The sequence below is a fragment of the Mustelus asterias genome, chromosome 10 (genome assembly GCF_964213995.1).
Source record: "Mustelus asterias chromosome 10, sMusAst1.hap1.1, whole genome shotgun sequence".
NCBI classification, from domain to species: Eukaryota; Metazoa; Chordata; class Chondrichthyes; order Carcharhiniformes; family Triakidae; genus Mustelus; species Mustelus asterias.
Genome location: NC_135810.1, coordinates 95,266,409 through 95,284,214, shown reverse-complemented (window position 1 = coordinate 95,284,214; position 17,806 = coordinate 95,266,409). Strand labels below are relative to the sequence as shown.

General features: G+C 43.0%; 1 protein-coding gene across 7 annotated transcripts in view; it reads left to right on the top strand.

Annotated features, from left to right (window-relative positions):
* Positions 1–17,806, top strand: part of stard13a (StAR related lipid transfer domain containing 13a) — a 577,401-nt gene that overhangs the window by 539,015 nt on the left and 20,580 nt on the right. For all 7 annotated transcript variants that reach the window (XM_078222235.1, XM_078222233.1, XM_078222234.1 and 4 more), the window contains 3 exons: positions 2,366–2,429; positions 10,584–11,962; positions 14,844–15,023. In XM_078222235.1, the coding sequence (XP_078078361.1) occupies positions 2,366–2,429; positions 10,584–11,962; positions 14,844–15,023 (1,623 nt within the window). The remainder of the gene's footprint in view (positions 1–2,365; positions 2,430–10,583; positions 11,963–14,843; positions 15,024–17,806) is intronic.

Sequence of the window (17,806 nt, the reverse complement as noted above, 5' to 3'; positions counted from 1 at the left end):
CCCCCCCCCCCCCCCCACCCTCTGGCAAAATATATAAGAAGATTTGCACAGCATTTCCTAAAACCACCCAGCAAATCATGGTGACAACAGTCAGGAATCCATATTTGCAAGACCTACTTAAAAAAAAAAATCCAAAGGCAAGCCTGTGGTTAGGGTTTAGGGTATTTTGGAACCAAGTTTCTTTTTGGCCAACTGCTTCCGTTGTAAAATGCTTTCAAAGGAAATGTTGGTGATGGCCAAGATTGACTGTCTCCGTTTGCTGAATGAGGGAATGCTGCTGGGCTTAATCCCGTGGGTCCCAAATCAGGGGGAAAGCACTGCAGTGACTGCAAAGAATAGGGTGAAGGAGGGAGGTGCATGGGAGGCCATACAGAATGTGGATGATCTTCTAGAAGTCTCAACAGAAAGACAATCAATGAATATAATTGAGGCTTCGATAGACTGGTCTCTCAGGTAATTGAGGGACATGGGGAGCGAGTGAGAAAGTGGCGATGAAGCTCAGCCATGATTGCATTGAATGGCAGAGAAGGTTATTGTGGCCTACTGCTGCTCTTATTTCTCCAGTTCTTATTTGTGCCATCAATTGGAGCCTCACACCAATGCAGGCAAGTTCACCACGGCTGGAAACTTCTATGCCTCTGGTACCTTCCAAACTTTTTGATAATATTAACATTGTTACTCAGTTTGCACCAGGCAAGTCTTGATGTGCTACTTCTGAGGTAACAGCTTATTGTTGAAAAGAAAGCCTTGTATTTATATATTACCTTTCACAACCTCAGGCCATTTTGAAACAGTCTATAGATAAGCAACTACTTTTTGACGTGTAATCACTGTTGCAATGTTGATAAGCATGGTAGCTAATCAGTGCATAGATTGATCCCACAGACAGCAACACAATAAATGACCTGATCACGTGTTTTAAGTGATGTTGGTTGAGGGATGAATGTTGGCCAGAATCGAACATCTTCCATTTTTAGTAGTGCCATGAGATTTTTAGGTCCACCAGAAAGAGTAGATGGGATCTTAGTTTAACATTTGATGCAAAAGGCATCAATAGTGTAGCACTCCCTCAACAATACACGGAATGGTAGCCTGAAACCTCTTTGAAGTGGCACTTAAATTAAAAACCTTCTGACTCAGTGGTGTGAATGTCACTGTCCATAGGAGCTGGCAACCAGAAAGAAAGTTTTGTCCACATTGCTGGATTCCTGAATATGTTGGGCATCATGTGGCCTTACATGCCCCCAGTTAGACCAAGAGCTTCTAAATGGGCTTCTAATCACTAACAGCAAGTGATGTATGTCTGTGCCAGTGTTCTGGTAATGGTCACGATGCATTCATTTCTCCACCAATCCTCAATATCCTCAGTTCCACCCACACCATTAATAGTTCGGAAGGTTGCTGGGGAGAAAGGGGTATTTTTCACTGTAAACTAATAAATCAAAATCTGAGGTTGTCGGTGAAAAAGTCAGCTCCCCACCACGAGTACTTGCCCTCATCTGTCGTATCGTATAGCATAGATTTAGACACCAATGTGGAACCCTATTGTAATCAAGGTGAGGTTTATAGTAGCAGTAGGATTTATTGATGTGTATGTTAGTTGTATTTTATTAATCATTGATACAGTGGGTTCTGCAATGGGATTAAACATCTATCCATTTTACCTTTTTTGTACCAATAGACCCAAAACTTCTGATAAATGCCAAATTAAGCTGAAGTGCTTGAATTCAAATTAATTTTATTACACACACATTTCAAATGCAAACTATGAAAGTCCTTTTCTTGGGGTATGGTTCTGTGGAACCGCAATGTTTATTCAAACTCAGTAACTAGCTTTTAGTGGGCAGAACATTCAAATTGTATTGGGTGCTAAGAGTCCACGGAAGACATCAGTATGTGTGAGAAAGGTATTCATCACTTATTATGTTTATCAGACAGTATAAAACACCATTGTCGCTCCGCAAACATCCAGTAAATTTACTGGGCTGACCTAGGTAGGTAAACGACATTTGGCAGTTCCACTTGCAATAAAGGAACCAGCTGACAGTGTTTGCTGAAGGGATAGGCTAGAGAAACCAGACAGGTACACACAGTGCTGATGTTTAAATGAATGAACCTGAACAGAATGTCAAATGGGGTGTATTGTCATGATTTACACTGACAGGATTATAATGCAGACCTGTGGCTCCAGCAGCCAGTAGCTTAAAATGTTACTGTCCAGATGAACTTCTCCTTAGAACCTTAAACGTATTTCTTTCAGTTTAAGGATAGCAGTTAATTGCCTAGAAATGTTTTAAGTCCTGTCTCTAGACTGACATTTATCCTCAGCTAATGGACGTCATGTTGGATTTTGATTTCTTTCCAGGCGATTGAATACTCTGAATAAGTGCACCTCTATGAAAATCGACATCAGCCTTCCCAGGAAAAAAGTAAGGCCATATCTCTTGTTTAATTTTTGACTTGCATGTGTAGCTTCTGGTAATGTCTGTGCCTCTCAAATCAATGCCTCATTTTACAATAATACAATTAGTGTACCAGAGTGTTAGAAGTGGCAGGCACAGTGGTTAGCACTGCTGCCTCAGAGCGCCAGAGAACCCGGGTTCAATTCCGGCCTCTGGTCACTGTCTGTGTGGAGTCTCCACATTCTCCACCTGTCTGCGTGGGTTTCCTCCGGGTGCTCCGGTTTCCTCCCACAGTCCAGAGATGTGCAAGTTAGGTTGATTGGCCATGCTAAGTTAACCCTAGTGTCAAGGGGATTAGTAGCATAAATATGAGGGGTTGCGGGAGTGGAGCCTGGGTGGGATTGTGGTTGGTGCAGACTCGATGGGCTGAATGGCCGCCTTCTGCACTGTGGGAATTCTATGAAGTGGTGATGTCAGCAGCTGCATTTACAATTATTACTTAAAGCAGTAACACTTCTTTCTCGCAGGTTCACACATTATTCCTGCAGCTTTCAGTGTAGCTGTTCAGCCATATAGACCTATGTTAGCCTCATTTGTCTGGCACAATCAGCCAGACACTAGTCAGGTACCCTGCCTGACTTCATTGCAATGTAAAATTGGAGTCAAACCCATACCTGCATTATTCCCGCTGGGCAGGATTGGTGAAGATTGCAGTTGATCTGACTTGAGGAACAGGCAAGAATGGAATTTTTAATTCAATAAGTTTTAAAAGAGAACTTATTTTATCATCTCTTTCCACTTAACGATGGAGATGCATTTAATACCGTGCCCATGTCTCCCCTATTGTGACATGATTATATAGAAAAACAAGGGGGCACAATCACCAACTCCTCAGCAGCTTCAGGAAGGTTTTGTTTTGAAACTTGTCTTATTATGGAGGGAGGAGGAGCAAAAATGCTCCTCTTGGCTCCATGTTAATTTCTCCGGCCACTGCAGGTCCCAATTCACTCTGCAGCCCAGCTCCTTCTGCTCCTCAGGTTATGCTTGCAGCCTTGGCCAGCATCTGGGCTCTTTCCAGGTTAGCAAGCTGCCTCTGGGTCAATGACTGGCGCCCACAACTTGACAATAGTAAACTAGGTCTATGCACCACAGTTGTGTCACCAGCAGCATTACATGTTTGTAGTGTACATGTTTGCAGTGTAGCTACACTGACGCCTTGTCTGCATTTCAGCACGATACAGTTTTTAGGCCACAGCCTTCAGAGTTATCATTCTTCCCTGAGCCACTTTACTTAAATCTTTCAAACTGCAGTTTGCTAGCTAATCACATAAATCTATTTCTGTGCATCTGTATTCTTGAACCACCATCAATGACCACCATATACTGCATCCATATGCTGGAAACATACAAATACATGGAATACACACCACCAGTTTCCATTTCTCATCTTGGCCAGTACACAGAATAATTGAAGGGCATATAATATGACTTCTTATGGATACTGAAGCATCAGGATCAATAGAATTTCATTGTGTAAACCAGTATTCAACTTGCTAAAGGAACAGCAGAAAAATTTAGTATAAACCCAGAAGAGTGGATCACAGATGTTGCAGGTCTTCTCTGGAATGCTACTTAGCTCATAGCATGGGCCTGGGGTTAAGACCTCTTTAGATTATCCAAACTCATTTGCGTAGCTTGCTGATTGTGTCCAGAGAAAAGAACCTTCTAATCCATTCATCTGGACTGATTACATCTAGCGCTGATGTGTAAACACTGCTCGATCCAGCCTTTCTAATCTTGTTTTTCATCTGTAGATTTATGAAAATGGCTAATGTGTTCTTGCAATAAATGGGCATTGAGGAAGATTGTACTACGTTGACTAACGTAATGGAAAAACTAGACAGTCGTATTCCTTTAATATATTTTATCTTGCAGGGTTAGGGCTTGAATATCAAGTAGTCTTGAGAAATTAATTCAATTTGTGTAACAAAAGCAAGGATAAATGGTTCCACCCCACCAGCCTCCACATTCAAGGGAGGAGCCTCTGCCATTTCCCCCACCTCCAGCTTGATGCCACCACCTTCCCTGTCAACGTTCTAAAGATCCGCTCACTCCATGAGGCCCTGGTCTACTCTTCAATCACCCCCCCACACCTCACTCCCCCTCCCACAGCAGCTCCCCATACAATTGCAGGAGATGTAACAACTGCCACTTTACCTCCTCTCTCCTCACCGCCCAAGATTTCCAGCTAAAGCAGTGATTGTTTGTACTACTTTCAATTTAGAATACAGCATTTGCTGCTCAGTGTGGTCTGCTCCACACTGGGGAGACCAAACTCAGATTGGGTGACCACTTTGCAGAACACCTCCACTCGATCTGCAAGCATAACCCCAAGCTTCCGTTTTCTTGCCATTTTAATTGATCATCTTGATTGGTCACACTCATTTCTGTTCTTGGCCTGCTGCGTTCTTTTTGAAACACAATTCCAGCACATCATTTTCCCATTAGGCACTTTATAGCCTCCTGGACACCACGTTAGAGTTTAACATCTTCAGACCATGAACTCTGACCACATCTTGATTCTGTTTTTTCTCTGCCATGTGCAGGTTTGAATCTGGTTTTTCATGTTTTGTAGTTGGACAGAGTTCATTTTCACTCACTTTGGACATGCGCCTTTTCTCTTTACTAAAACCATTACCACACCTTTTGATCCGAGATATCTTTGTCATTTAATCTCGCTCTCCCTCTCTGACCTTGCCTTTTGTTCTTCCTCCCCTCCACCATTTCAATGGCATAAAACCCATCACATTCCCACCTTTATTCAGTTCAGGGCAAGAGACCAGATGCAAGGCACTAGTCAAACCTCAGCTGGCGTATTGTGTGCAGTTCTGGGTGCCACACTGTAGGAAGAATGTGAACACATTGGAGAGAGTGCCGAAGAGGTTTATAAGAATGGTTCCAGGGATGAGAAACTTCCAGTTCTGATAGATTGGAGAGGTTGTGACTGTTCTCCATGGAGAGAAGTGCTGATAGAGATGTTCAAAATCATGCAGGGGCAGGACAGAGTAGATGGTGAGAAACTGGTCCCGCTGATATAATGATCAAGAACAAGAAGGCACGGATTTAAACTTTGTGTGAAAAAGTTTTTTTTTCTTCTTTTGCAATGAGTTCTTTGCGTCTGGAATGCTCTGTCTGAAAGTGTGGGGGAGGCCGCTTCAATTGAGGCATTCAAGAGGCATTATTTGAATAGAAACAATGTGCAGGGGTATGGGGAAGAGGTAGGAGAATAGCAATAAATCATGATGCTCATTTGGAGAGCTGGTGTAGACACAATAGGCCAAATGGCCGCCTTCTGCGCTGTAACAACACAGGTTCTGTGAAGAGTCGTATTCCACTTGAATCATTAACACTTTCTCTCTACAGATGCTGTCAGACCTGGTGAGTATTTTTATCACTCCTTTCCAGCATCATTAATGGTTGCTGCTGACAGAAAAAGGAGAGGTGAAAGGGCCAGGAGAGAGGGGCAACTGGAGAAGGAGCAAGGTGAAGGGAAAGAGAGTAATGTACAGCAGAGAGAAAATTGCTTTTCCCCATTTGCCCACTTTCTCTTTTGTAACTGTTTGGCTCTCTTCCTCTACTTGCAGATGGGCTCAGCAAATTTATTTAATGAGTAGCTGAACCCTGATTCTTCCAGGTTCAGCCCGAGCATTTCCATTAGCTGATCTTAGGAAAGGTCGGTGTTTTGTTGTTGTTTGTATAGTCAAAGTGAGGCGCGCACATGAATTGTGCCCACTCCCCATTGCCATCCTGCAATCTGTTCTGGGAATCCAGGGTTTGTAAGGTCTCTTCAGCACCCATGTTTTTCAGCTTTGATTGAATGTTTATATAAATCTCTCTCTGACTGCAGTGAGGGAGGGGCTTGGTTGACTCATTTTGATGCATGAATTTGATTGAAATCGTACATTGCATTTATGGTGCTTCTATAATTGCTGTGCAGATAAGCTGCGAGATGGAGATTGCATGGAGCTCTTCGAGGCGCATTGGCTTTCGACTTGAAGAATTTATAAAACTGACTGGGATGTCAGTTTTGAGATCTGCAGGGGGACACGGCTGATTTGAATGACCTGTATCTGCACTTTTGTTTTTATATGGCTCTAGGCAATGTCACATTACGTAATTACAGAGATCGGTACATATTTAGAAATGGGAAACAGTTAATGAAATGGAAGAGGGGTTTGACAGGAAGGTCCAGAGGAAGCGTTATTCATGGCAATCATTCCAGGCTGATTGTGTTTATACTATGATTTAAATGAAAGCAAATACTGGGTAACACTGTACAGGGCTGTCTTCCTACTACCTTGGCGGGTAGATCAAGTCAAGAAATTTCTTGACCTATTAGAAATTGTCCGTCTGACCCAATGTTTGCTGGAGGGGTGCAGGATAGAGTTAGGCACAACATCCCTGACTGCAGATTGGGGGCGACCACAGAGCTGGTCACCCAATTGTTTCACCTTCTATCCCTCACCCCATAATCCCCCTACCCATTCTTCATGTCCCCTGCCAACTTAATGCCATGCTGCCTATCTACCCCAATGCCAAGTCATGCCAAACCACCCACCACCTTTTGGCCCTTACACCCTCGATGCCACCTCAACCTGTATCCATCATGGGCAGATGAACATACAAATTATGTAGAAAGCAGTCATAATGATGACCCTTGGGGAAATTTCAACAATCATCTATAACTGCTGGAACAGAATTTTTTAAACTCTCACTGACATAGGCAGCCTGTTTTTAAAAAATTTTTATAAGGCTGGGATTTAAATAACTTTATGACGCAGCAATTGTACAGACCTTTCCACCCTTAAAACATTTACATCTACTCTAAAAATGCGCAAGTCTCACACAATGGGTTAAGGCCCCTTCCTATTGTAAAAATGGGTGTTTGAACTCGGTATTGAGGTGCGTGGCTCAAGTCAGGAACTTTGACAGCTTGCTGGGCCTGCCTGAGTAAAAGTGTACTGATAATTATTGCTGCGGGAAGGGTGAAAGCTGGGTGTTGGCAGGTGCAGGATAGAGTAGGGCCGGCCAACCCTGGGAGCAGGAAGTCAGCGGACACATGGGCGGGCGATGGCTGAAGTGGGTCGAGGTAAAGACTGTTCTGTTTTGAAAATTAGTGATTTGTTGGACTTTGATACTTTTAAATGGTTACAAATTTTTTGTGATCTCCCATTGGTGTTGTGTGAAGTGTTTAGAGCCTCTGTTGTTGAGTTTCATGGCTGTCTGATATTTTTTTAGATTTTTGGGAACAGAATTCTTTCCAAATGATTTTTGAATGGGTGTTTCTTTGCTTACCCCCTCCACAGTTCCGTACTTTCCCTGTTAGTGTACGGCTCATTGGTGATACTGAGTGAATAGGTATAGAAGGGGAATGAGTTGGCATTGAATTGGTATGAACAATATGAGGGACCGGGTGATTGGGCACATGAGTTGGCATCAAGGAGGTATGGGAGTCATGGGAAAGACTTTTTGAATGTGCCTTTGAAAAGATCCCCGAATCCAGGCTATGGTTCAGGACTCACCTTAGGGACGCTAAAGCCTGAGTCATGGAGAAGTTGGTCCAACTGCCTATCCTGGCAATTTAGCCAGGTCAGCGGTGCAGAGTATGGGCTCACTAAACACACCTTTAGCCCAAGCCAGTGAAAGGTAGGGGGGGGCGGGAATGCCAGAATCTGGTCCCTCCCACCGTTTTGAAATGGCTCTGGCTTGTTCTGACCTGGTGCAAATCCTGGCCATAATTTCAAGAGAAATATTTAAGGACCGATGGTCTATTAACCGGGAAAGAAATGAGTTATCAAGAGAAAAATTAAAACTGAAGAGTCTGTTTTAAACACTGCAAATTTGATCAAATATTTGACCAATAGATTAAAATCAGATTCCCAACTGCAGTGATTGTTGATTCTCTGGAAGTTTAATAGTGAAATACCTGCACAACTACCAACTTGTTAAAGTCCTTCACTTTGGCAATTTGCTTTTTATTTAGTGTGTAAAAAATTTCCAGCTTGATCTGACCACCAGATTACCAACAAACGGAAAAGACGGTGGTGCTTAAAGGGTTTACGATACAATCTTTTTACTGTTTCCTGTTATGAGACCTGTTTTTAAAGAAAACATTGCCTGTTCTGGGCATTTGTAGCTTAAAAGGCAACGCATGATTTTTAATGATGACGTGAATAGTGAGGTGTCACAAAAACTTTCATTTGTTTATTTATTTGTTCAAGGGATGTGGGCATTGCTGGCTCGGCCAGCATTTGTTTCCCATCCCTAATTGTCCTTGAGAAGGTGTTGGTGAGCCACCAACTTGAACCGCCACAGTCCCTGTGGTGCTGGTATGTCCGCAATGCAGTTAGGAAGGGAGTTCCAGGGTTTTGACATGGCAACAGTGAAGGAAGGGTGACATATTTCCCAGTCAGGATGGTGTGTAGCTTGGAGGGGAGCGTGCAAGTGGTGGTGTTTTGAGCATCTGCTGCCTTAGAGATGGTCGAGGTTGCTAGTTTGGAAGGTACTGTCGAAGGAGGCTTGGTGAGTTGGTGCAGGGCATCCAGATACATCCTACTCTGAGCATCAGTAGGGAGGGAGTGAATGCTGAAGGTGGTGGATGGGATGCCAGCCATACTGCTTCCTTTGTTCTGGATGGTGTTGAGCTTCTTGTTGGAGCTGCACATATCCAGGCAATTATTCCATCACATTCCTGATGTGAGCATTGTAGATGGTGGACAGGCTTTGGGGAGTCAGGAGGTGAGTTACACTCAGCATGATTCCTAGCCTCTGACCTGTTCTTGTGGCCGCAGTATTTATATGGCTGGTTCAGTTCAGATTCTGGTCAATGGGTGTTGGGGGGTTTGGTGGTGGTAATGCCATTGGGGGATGGTTAGATTCATTCTTGTCGGAGAATATTTATGTAGCACCTTAAAAATAGAAAAGCAAGCCAAATCACTACACAGGAGCATTATCATAGAATCATTAAAATCCCTGCAGTGCAGAAGGAGGCCATTCAGCCCATCGAGTCCTCACTGACTCTCTTTCAGAGCATCTTACCCAGGCCCACCACACCCCCTTCTCCTCCCCCCCCCCCCCCCCCCCCCCCCCAAATTCCCACCACACCCCCTCTATCCCCATAATCCCAAGCATTTACCTCACTAATCCCCCTACCTACACACCTTGGAATACTAATCAGTCAACCTAACCTGCACATCTTTGGAATGTGGGAGGAAGGTAGGGATATGTTTGGCACAACTTGTGGGGCTGAAGGGCCTGTTTGTGCTGTAGTTTTTCTATGTTTCTATGTTACTCCGGGGAGCACCCGGAGTAAACCCACGCAGACGCAGGGACAACGTGCAAACTCCACACAGTCACCCGAGACTCGAATTGAATCTGGGTCCCTGGAGCTTGCCACTGTGCCGTCTTATCGGACAACATTTCTTGTCGAGCTATATTAGGAAATATTGGCGAAAAGGATGGGTTTTAAAGAGTAAAAGGAGGAGAGAGAAACAGAGGTGCGGAAAGGTTGTAGGGACAATTTCCGAGCTTAAAGCCATGCAGTTGAAGGCACAACCGCCAATAGTAGAGCAATGAAAATTACACATTCACAAGAGGCCAGTTAGCAAATGACTTGCAAGATTCTTGCTGATGCTATTGATTTTTCCAGTGAAGCACAAACTGTGAACAAAACAGTGAGTCCAAGAGTTAGAAATAAATAGAGGTTATTCTCAACGAGCCACAGTCTGCCTGAGAGGATGGGGGAGGTGGGGTGGGAAGGAAGTGATGGCAGTTTTCTACACAATTGTATCATTTGAAATCCTCGAATCTACTGTTGAACTGAGTGTCTGTCGACCTCATGCTGACCCTAAATGGAATGGTTCAAAGAATTGTAAAATCCACAGGGACAAACTCTTTTACGCACATTTATTCATCATTTTGTTATTTCGTAAGATGCATTTCTCTGTCGCAACTTCCTGCGTGCAAAGTGGCTGATGAAACCTCAGAACATTCTTGTCTTGCTAAATCCTACAGCATGGCAAAATAGGCGAAAGAAATATAATGCACGGTTTCTGTAATTTATTTATTCTTCCCTGTGAAATGTGAGAAAATGTAACTTCTATGTTTCCATTGATCTTTCAGAGTGAAGACTCTGATGAAGATGATTTGTGTGCAATTAGTGACAAGTGGACCTTCCAAAGGAGCAGTAAGAGATGGTCACGACTGGATGACATTGATGCGCTGTTTCCCAGGCAAGACGGCCACCTTTCCGCAGGTGGCATGAAACTAAAAAACACAACTAGCAGTGAGAGCGTACTCACGGACCTCAGTGAACCGGAGGTCTCCTCCATTCACAGTGAAAGCAGCGGAGGAAGTGATAGCAGGAGCTTGGCTGGTAGAACTGTGGAAACCGCAGAACACCCAGAAAGCTCTCTACGGAACTGTGCTGAAACCACAGCAATGCCAGACTCCACCTCGCTGCATCATTCACTGCCACAGACGCCTAAAGACTTTACAAACTACAGCTTTGGTCTTAAACCTGAAAGCAATGCAAAAACGAAGGCTAAGAATTTATTGAAGCGTATGGAAACATTAAGACCAAGAGCTTCTCATAGTAAATTAAAGGGAAGTCTGCGAACTGGAGCCTTGGTTATTAGCTCACCTGTGCTGCAAATGGAGCCCGAGTCACTGAAGACCATGCAATGTATAGAGTTGGTCAATGGAAACTTGAATGGTTTAGCAAAAGACGCAAGCAAGAGCGGATTTTCGTCATCAACTCAGTCCAGTAGTGACAGTCACTCCGAAACCAGCAGCAGCGCTGTAAGTACACCGTGTTTAAAATCCCGTAAGAGACGCTTTGATAGCAAGCGGAGTGGCATGTATCTCGAGGATGTCGACATCATGTCAGGAACAATGAAGCAGGTGGCAGATCAGAACCGTAGGAATGAGTTTCGCTCCCAGGAAAACCTTGTTGTTCACATTCCGAAGGATCACAAACCCGGCACCTTTCCAAAGGCACTTTCCATTGAAAGCCTTTCCCCGACTGACAACTACACTCCTGTAAACTGGCGGACTGGAAGTATCTCTCTGGGAAAACAGAAGTGCAGCATTAACAAACCCAAGAACTGTTACCCAAAAGGAAGTAGGATCAGCATCTATGACAATGTACCTGGATCCCATTTATATGCTAGCACTGGTGACTTGATTGACCTGGAAAAAGAGGATATATTTCCTCACTTGGATGATATCTTACAGCATGTGAATGGACTGCAGCAGATTGTGGACCATTGGTCAAGAAACGTGTTACCAGAAATACAGGATGATGAGCTCTCCGTCTGTGAACGCCAATTCCACACGTCCAATCAAATAATGCTGGATTTAGAAAGGCATTCCGTGTCAGATGGTCAAACTACCCCCAGTGACTTTGATCGAGATGGTCAATCCCTTAATGAATCTGAAGCCGTAGGATTGAGAGATCGCAGAGATTCTGGCGTCGGGGCCTCTTTAACCAGACCCAGCAGGTTGGTAACTAAAATTTGATTGTTTATTTGGGCATAGAAGGTGAACACTGCTAATGTAAATGAAAAGCAAGCCTGATGAAGTCTGCGCACCAATTAATTTCATAGAATCCCTACAGTGCAGAAGGAGACTATACAGCCCATCGAGCCTGCACCAACAATAAAATAGACCCAGGCCCTATCCCCATAACCCCATATATTTACCCTGCTAACCCCCTGACACTAATGGACAATTTATCATGGACAATCCACCTAATTCTCACATCTTTGGAGTGTGGGAGAAAACCGGAGCACCCGGCGGAAGCCCACACTGACAGGTGCAGAATCCGCACAGTGACTCAAGCCAGGAATCGAACCTGGATCTCTGGTGCTGTGAGGCAGCAGTGCTAACCACTGTGCCACCATGCCGCCCAATTTATTGACAATTTGAGAATGTCAACCAATATAAAGCAATCCATAGCTGAAATATCAATAAAATAACCTACTCTTTTTCCTTAAATTCTCTTTACGATCTGCTTGCTGCTGGTAACTTAAAGCATCTTGCACACTCAGCTGAAGTTCATCAATGTGGACATGATTGTTAGGTGCGTAAGGGAGTATTTTCTGAAGCAGGTAATGATTTTCAGTGTATTTAAATCAGCACTGATATTTTCACACTCGTGAAGAAGAATTTTATGTCACCTGGGAATCCAAACTAAAAAGCTGAAGCTCTTGTTTCCAATTTTATAATAAACCCGAGGCCTGCAGAAACTGTTTTAGTTAGACATTCAGTTAAACTGTCAATAGCTGTAACAATTGATAATTTTATCTGCCTGGTACTTCATTTGTGATAATTGAAAACATCATATAGGCAGAAAAATCTGGTTCATTTTAACCGAGTTTGACAAGTGGAAACTCTACTGGATCAGGTAGAATGTTGATTTTGGACTCTGCTCAATATTACTCTCCATTGGCTTCAAGGAAGAACAAGATTAGAAGGGGTGTAAAATCCACATTGTTACCTGACCCCATCAGGCAGTTTTGACTAAAATTGTCCCCAGATAGTTTATGTTGGAATAATTAAAAAATATGTAGAACAGTCTTAATGAAACAACAACTGTCCCATTGAGAGGGACTGGACCATTCCACCAAGCATTCTCAAACCTGTAAGTTGTGTTTTGATTGCTTAAGATGCCCAGATAATTAAAATATAGGGCCCATCAGTGTTTTTGGGCCACTTCAAAACTGAAGTATACTGTTGCTTCAGACATAAAAGTTACTGAAATGAAAGGATTAAAGGTGAATCATCTTTTCCGAGTTGAAATCTTGACTAAAGATCTTGTATTGTTATTGAAATATTTGGACATTATATGATTTATTTATTGATATGAAATCCAGCAATTACCCCTTAATCTTTTCCAATAGTCTCCTATGTAATGTCAGAAGGTCTACAAACACCACATCTTCTGTACTTTCTGTCCCCATCCTCCACACGTTTATCACTTCCTCAAAAGAAATTCTATTGGACTTGTTGATGATACGTTTCCTCGCTTAAATCCGAGTTGGCTGCTTCTAATTATAATCTTCTGTCTTGGTATAACTTGATGTTCTGATGAAATTCAATATGGAGTTAAGGCTCCAATCAGACCAGCCATGGTCTTATCAAAGGTGGTGTAAGTCCGATGGGCCAAGTGGCATACTGGTTCCATTCTTGTGATTCAGTGCTGTTTGTGATATGTGACAGAATTATGACATGGCCAATTGCAAAAGCAATATGTCGAGTTAATTATTATAGTGATGTGAAAAGCTTGGAGGAAGAGGAGTGAAAGGAGATGCAGTAATAATATCAAAAATTCCAGGTTTCCAGTTCAGAGGTTTTAAAGATGAGCAGTTCCACAATGCCCCCTGGGCATTGGCACTTTGCCCCTCAGTGCCAGGGACCCAGGCTGACACTGCCAAGGTGCCAATGCCCAGGGGACACCCTCCCCCATGCTCAGTGCCAGATGCCCATCGTGGAACGCATGAATTGGGTGCCGCTTGAATTTAGTGCAGTGGGGTGGGAGAATTGTCCCGTGTGTCCTCTGTTCATTGTATCATAGATATCTGCTCTAATCTTGGGAGTGCTGCTGTATTTTGTAGTTAAAGGATTTGTTTCTAAAAATTGATACCAGATTTTGGTTTTCTTCCCCACAATGAAGTGGATTATCATAATTTTATAGGTTTATTACAAATTAAGTTGTTGATGGTTATCCAACTGGCAGTGTTTTATAAATTTTGTATAATTTTCAAGTTGAGTCGGATAATGTGCCCTTAGTTTGGCTGGTGTTGCTAGTCTTGAACCTCTATCTCTGTTCAAGCATGGGGATAAATTCAAGTTGGACTGCTCACAATGTCTGTGTATAGCAGATTGCTTTGATAGTGGGACCAGAATTATTCAACTAAACCAATATGGCAGTCACTACAAAGGTCAAAATCAGTTCTGTTGCATGTTGTTTTGTTTCAGCGAGGCAGGGAATTTGGGTGAAGGATGTAACAATTACATTGATAATGGAATTGCTACGTGCATCCAACTAGAGAGTAGTAAGCCTGTGGAATTCGCTGCCACAGGAAAGAAGTCGAGGCCAAAACATCGTATATTTTCAAGGAGTTGGATATAGTTCTTGGTGAAGGGAATCAAAGGATATGGGGGAAGGCAGGATCAGGCTGTTGAGTTGGATGATCAGCCATGATCATAATGAATGGCAGAACGAGCTCGAAGGGCTGAATGGCCTACTCCTATTTCCTATGTTTCTATATATAGTTAATGATTTGATTTTCTTTTATTGCATCAATTTCCACATTTCATATGCCTCGGCTTTATTTTAGTTTTCTTCATTCTTGTAATTAATTTTTCACTTTCTTATAGGCGTCAGAGGTTACGGTGGCACAGTTTCCAGATTTCGCATCGACTTAGCCTTACGTTAGCTTCATTACAGATCAGCAACCAGTCAGCAGCCCAGCTCAACCTGCTGCAAAAGTTTTCCCTCCTCCGCCTCACGGCTATAATGGAAAAATACTCCCTTTCAAACAAACATGGCTGGACCTGGTGAGTTACAGTTATATTGAGCATTAAAGCAAACGAGCTTGAAACAGTTCAATAGTTTCAGTTTTTAAAACTGGAAAATTTGTCTTTATGCATGATCAGAAATGGATAAAGCTCTTTTTTATAATTAACTCCTTGACTTTACATGCTAAGAGTTAAATAGGACCTCCTATGGCCCATTTGTCAATCACTTTGGAATCTTCGGATTTGAAAATTGTGGGTAGGAAGTGGGCACATGTTTCTTATTGCCTGCCGTGTTTATGTCTGAAGCTTTTTGCCCACGGTGTTTATGTCTGAAGAAGGCACAAGGGGGTGGCACACTGTTTGGCACTGCTGCCTCACAGCGCCAGAGACCCGGGTTCAGTTTTGGCCTCGGGTGACTGTGTGGAGTTTGCACATTTGCCCCGTGTCTGCGTGGGCTTCCTCCGCGTGCTCCAGTTTCCTCCCACAGTCCAAAGATGTGCGGGTTAGGTTGATTGGCCATGATAAATTGCCCCTTAGTGTCAAGGGGATTGGAAGGGTAAATGTGGGGTTATGGGGATAGGATAGGACCTGGGTGGGATTGTTGCGGTGCAGGCTTGATGGGCCAAATGGCGGCCTCCTGCACTGTAGATTCTATAAGGCATTAGGCCTTATCCTCCATGTGATGAGGTTCAAGGACTAACACCGGAGGCTCCTTAGATCTCACCATTTGTTTGCAGAGGATTAACACTGAACTGTTCCTGAATTTAGCTCTCCAATTATTGAAGCACTAGATTAGGGCCACGTTTGGGAGATCCAGATCCAGGATTGAGATAGTCAAAACTTATTTTGCAAAGCACGTTTGCATATCATGAACATCTCTCTGTAAGGAATGTAATTGCCATGTAATCGCCATAAAGCAGAAACAACTTCATAATCGCACTTGAATTGTGAAGTCAAAGCTCAAGAGATATAAAGACAAGTGTGCTGATACCTCACACCATCCAGTCTTCCTAGCTATGGCTTCACTATGTAGTGAAAGAGAACAGTTGTACAATAAAGCTATTTTATAGTTGCCATCGTATTAGTAACTGACCTTTTAAGGCACCAGTTTCTCTGTTCATATTCAACTGCAAAAATAACTCTTTACAGCAGCAAAGCATTGGAATAAAACAATGCTGGAAGCACTTGGTAGGTCTGGCACCATCTCTATATAAGAGAGAGAGAGAGACAGAGCTTAACCCAGAACATTAATTCTGTATCTCTATCCACAGCTGCTGAGGTTTAGCAGCATTTTCTGTTTTTACCTCAGATTCCCAGTATCTGCAGAATTTTGCCTTGGTTTTAACAAAACATGGGTGTCCCTTGATCTATTAAAGGGAAGATTGTCTTGTTTTTCAGTTTTCATCAAGGATTAACCAGTGTTTAAAGTTAAAACAACACCCATAGAGCATTGATGCTTAATCATATCTGTGAGGGTTGAAATGTAAACAAAATATTTTTGGGAGCCCAGGATATGTTTAAGACCTTGTTTTTTTTCGAAGTGGGTGTTTCAACGTTTAAAAAATGGGTCGCCAAAGATCGCCTGAGCTTTTCTCCATTTTCTCTCTGGGTAAATTCTCACTGCAATACAGTGCATGAACAGGTCAGCGTGCCCTGTGTGTGAACTTGGCACCTCGCACCTATATGTACATTCACCAAATTGGCACCAATTTCCTTTCCCTTTCTAGTAAGACAATTGTAGATATGGATCGTTTTGTTGTGCGAAAGAGGGGGCCAGAGAGACGGATAGTCAGTGAGCGTGGCGTGAGTCACGGGGGACAGCCATTTGGTAGAAGTGGGTTGCCGGGGGGGGGGGGGGGGGGGGGGGGGGGGGGAGTTTGAAAAACAGTGGAGTGGCCTAGAAAAAGCTTTGTCTAGCAATTGCACTGTGCTTTGACCTGTAAAAGATGGACATTTGTCTCTACTTTTCACATCCTATTGAACCGAATCAGAGTTCCCCTGTCTGTCTTCAAGAGCACGTAGGTGTTTACCTACGTTAGTCTACCTCTGTTAGTCTTTTTGACGAAGTAATGAGAGATGTTAGATTAAATTAGTAGCCTGAAAGAGGCTTGACCTTTTGGAAGCCGGTAGGATTGATTGGATCAGCCTGGTCTAATAGGAATGGAAAGACCCAAGTAAAATGAGTTTATGGAACTTTACTCCCTTCCTCACCAAGTATTTTTGCCAATGAAAATAACTAAAAAGTGTCAATAATTAGGGCCATTTCTTCTGTGTATCGGCACACCTCAAATTCTGGTCCTTTCCTTATCCCTGATTTTAGCCACTCCACCATTGTTGGCTGTGCCTTCAGTTACCAATGATGAAGCCTTGGCTTTGGACTCTTCCTAAAACTCTCCCTTCTCTACCTCTTTTTTCCTCCTTTTAATGCACACTTTACAATCTAACTCTTGTACCAAACTTTTGTTCTTCTGCTCTAACATCTCCTTATTTACCTTAGTGTTTTGTGAGATGTTTCATTGCATTAGAAGTATAAATACAGGTTATTGTTGAAAGCATTGGAAACATCCCTTGCCTAAAAATCTCCAAATGTTAAACAATTGTCCAACATGCAAACTTGTAGTTGGTGCATATGGCATGATTTGACTGTTAGGCTACCTGTAGGGTCATTTTCTTTTAATACTGATATCGTTTCCAAAGCATAAGCTTTATGCACAAAGCTAATATCTCTGTATCTAAAGTAAAGTAGATTTTAGTTCAACCACCTATTGGGATGAATACGTAAAGGAACAAGCTGTCTGCAACTCTTCAAGAAATGCATCATA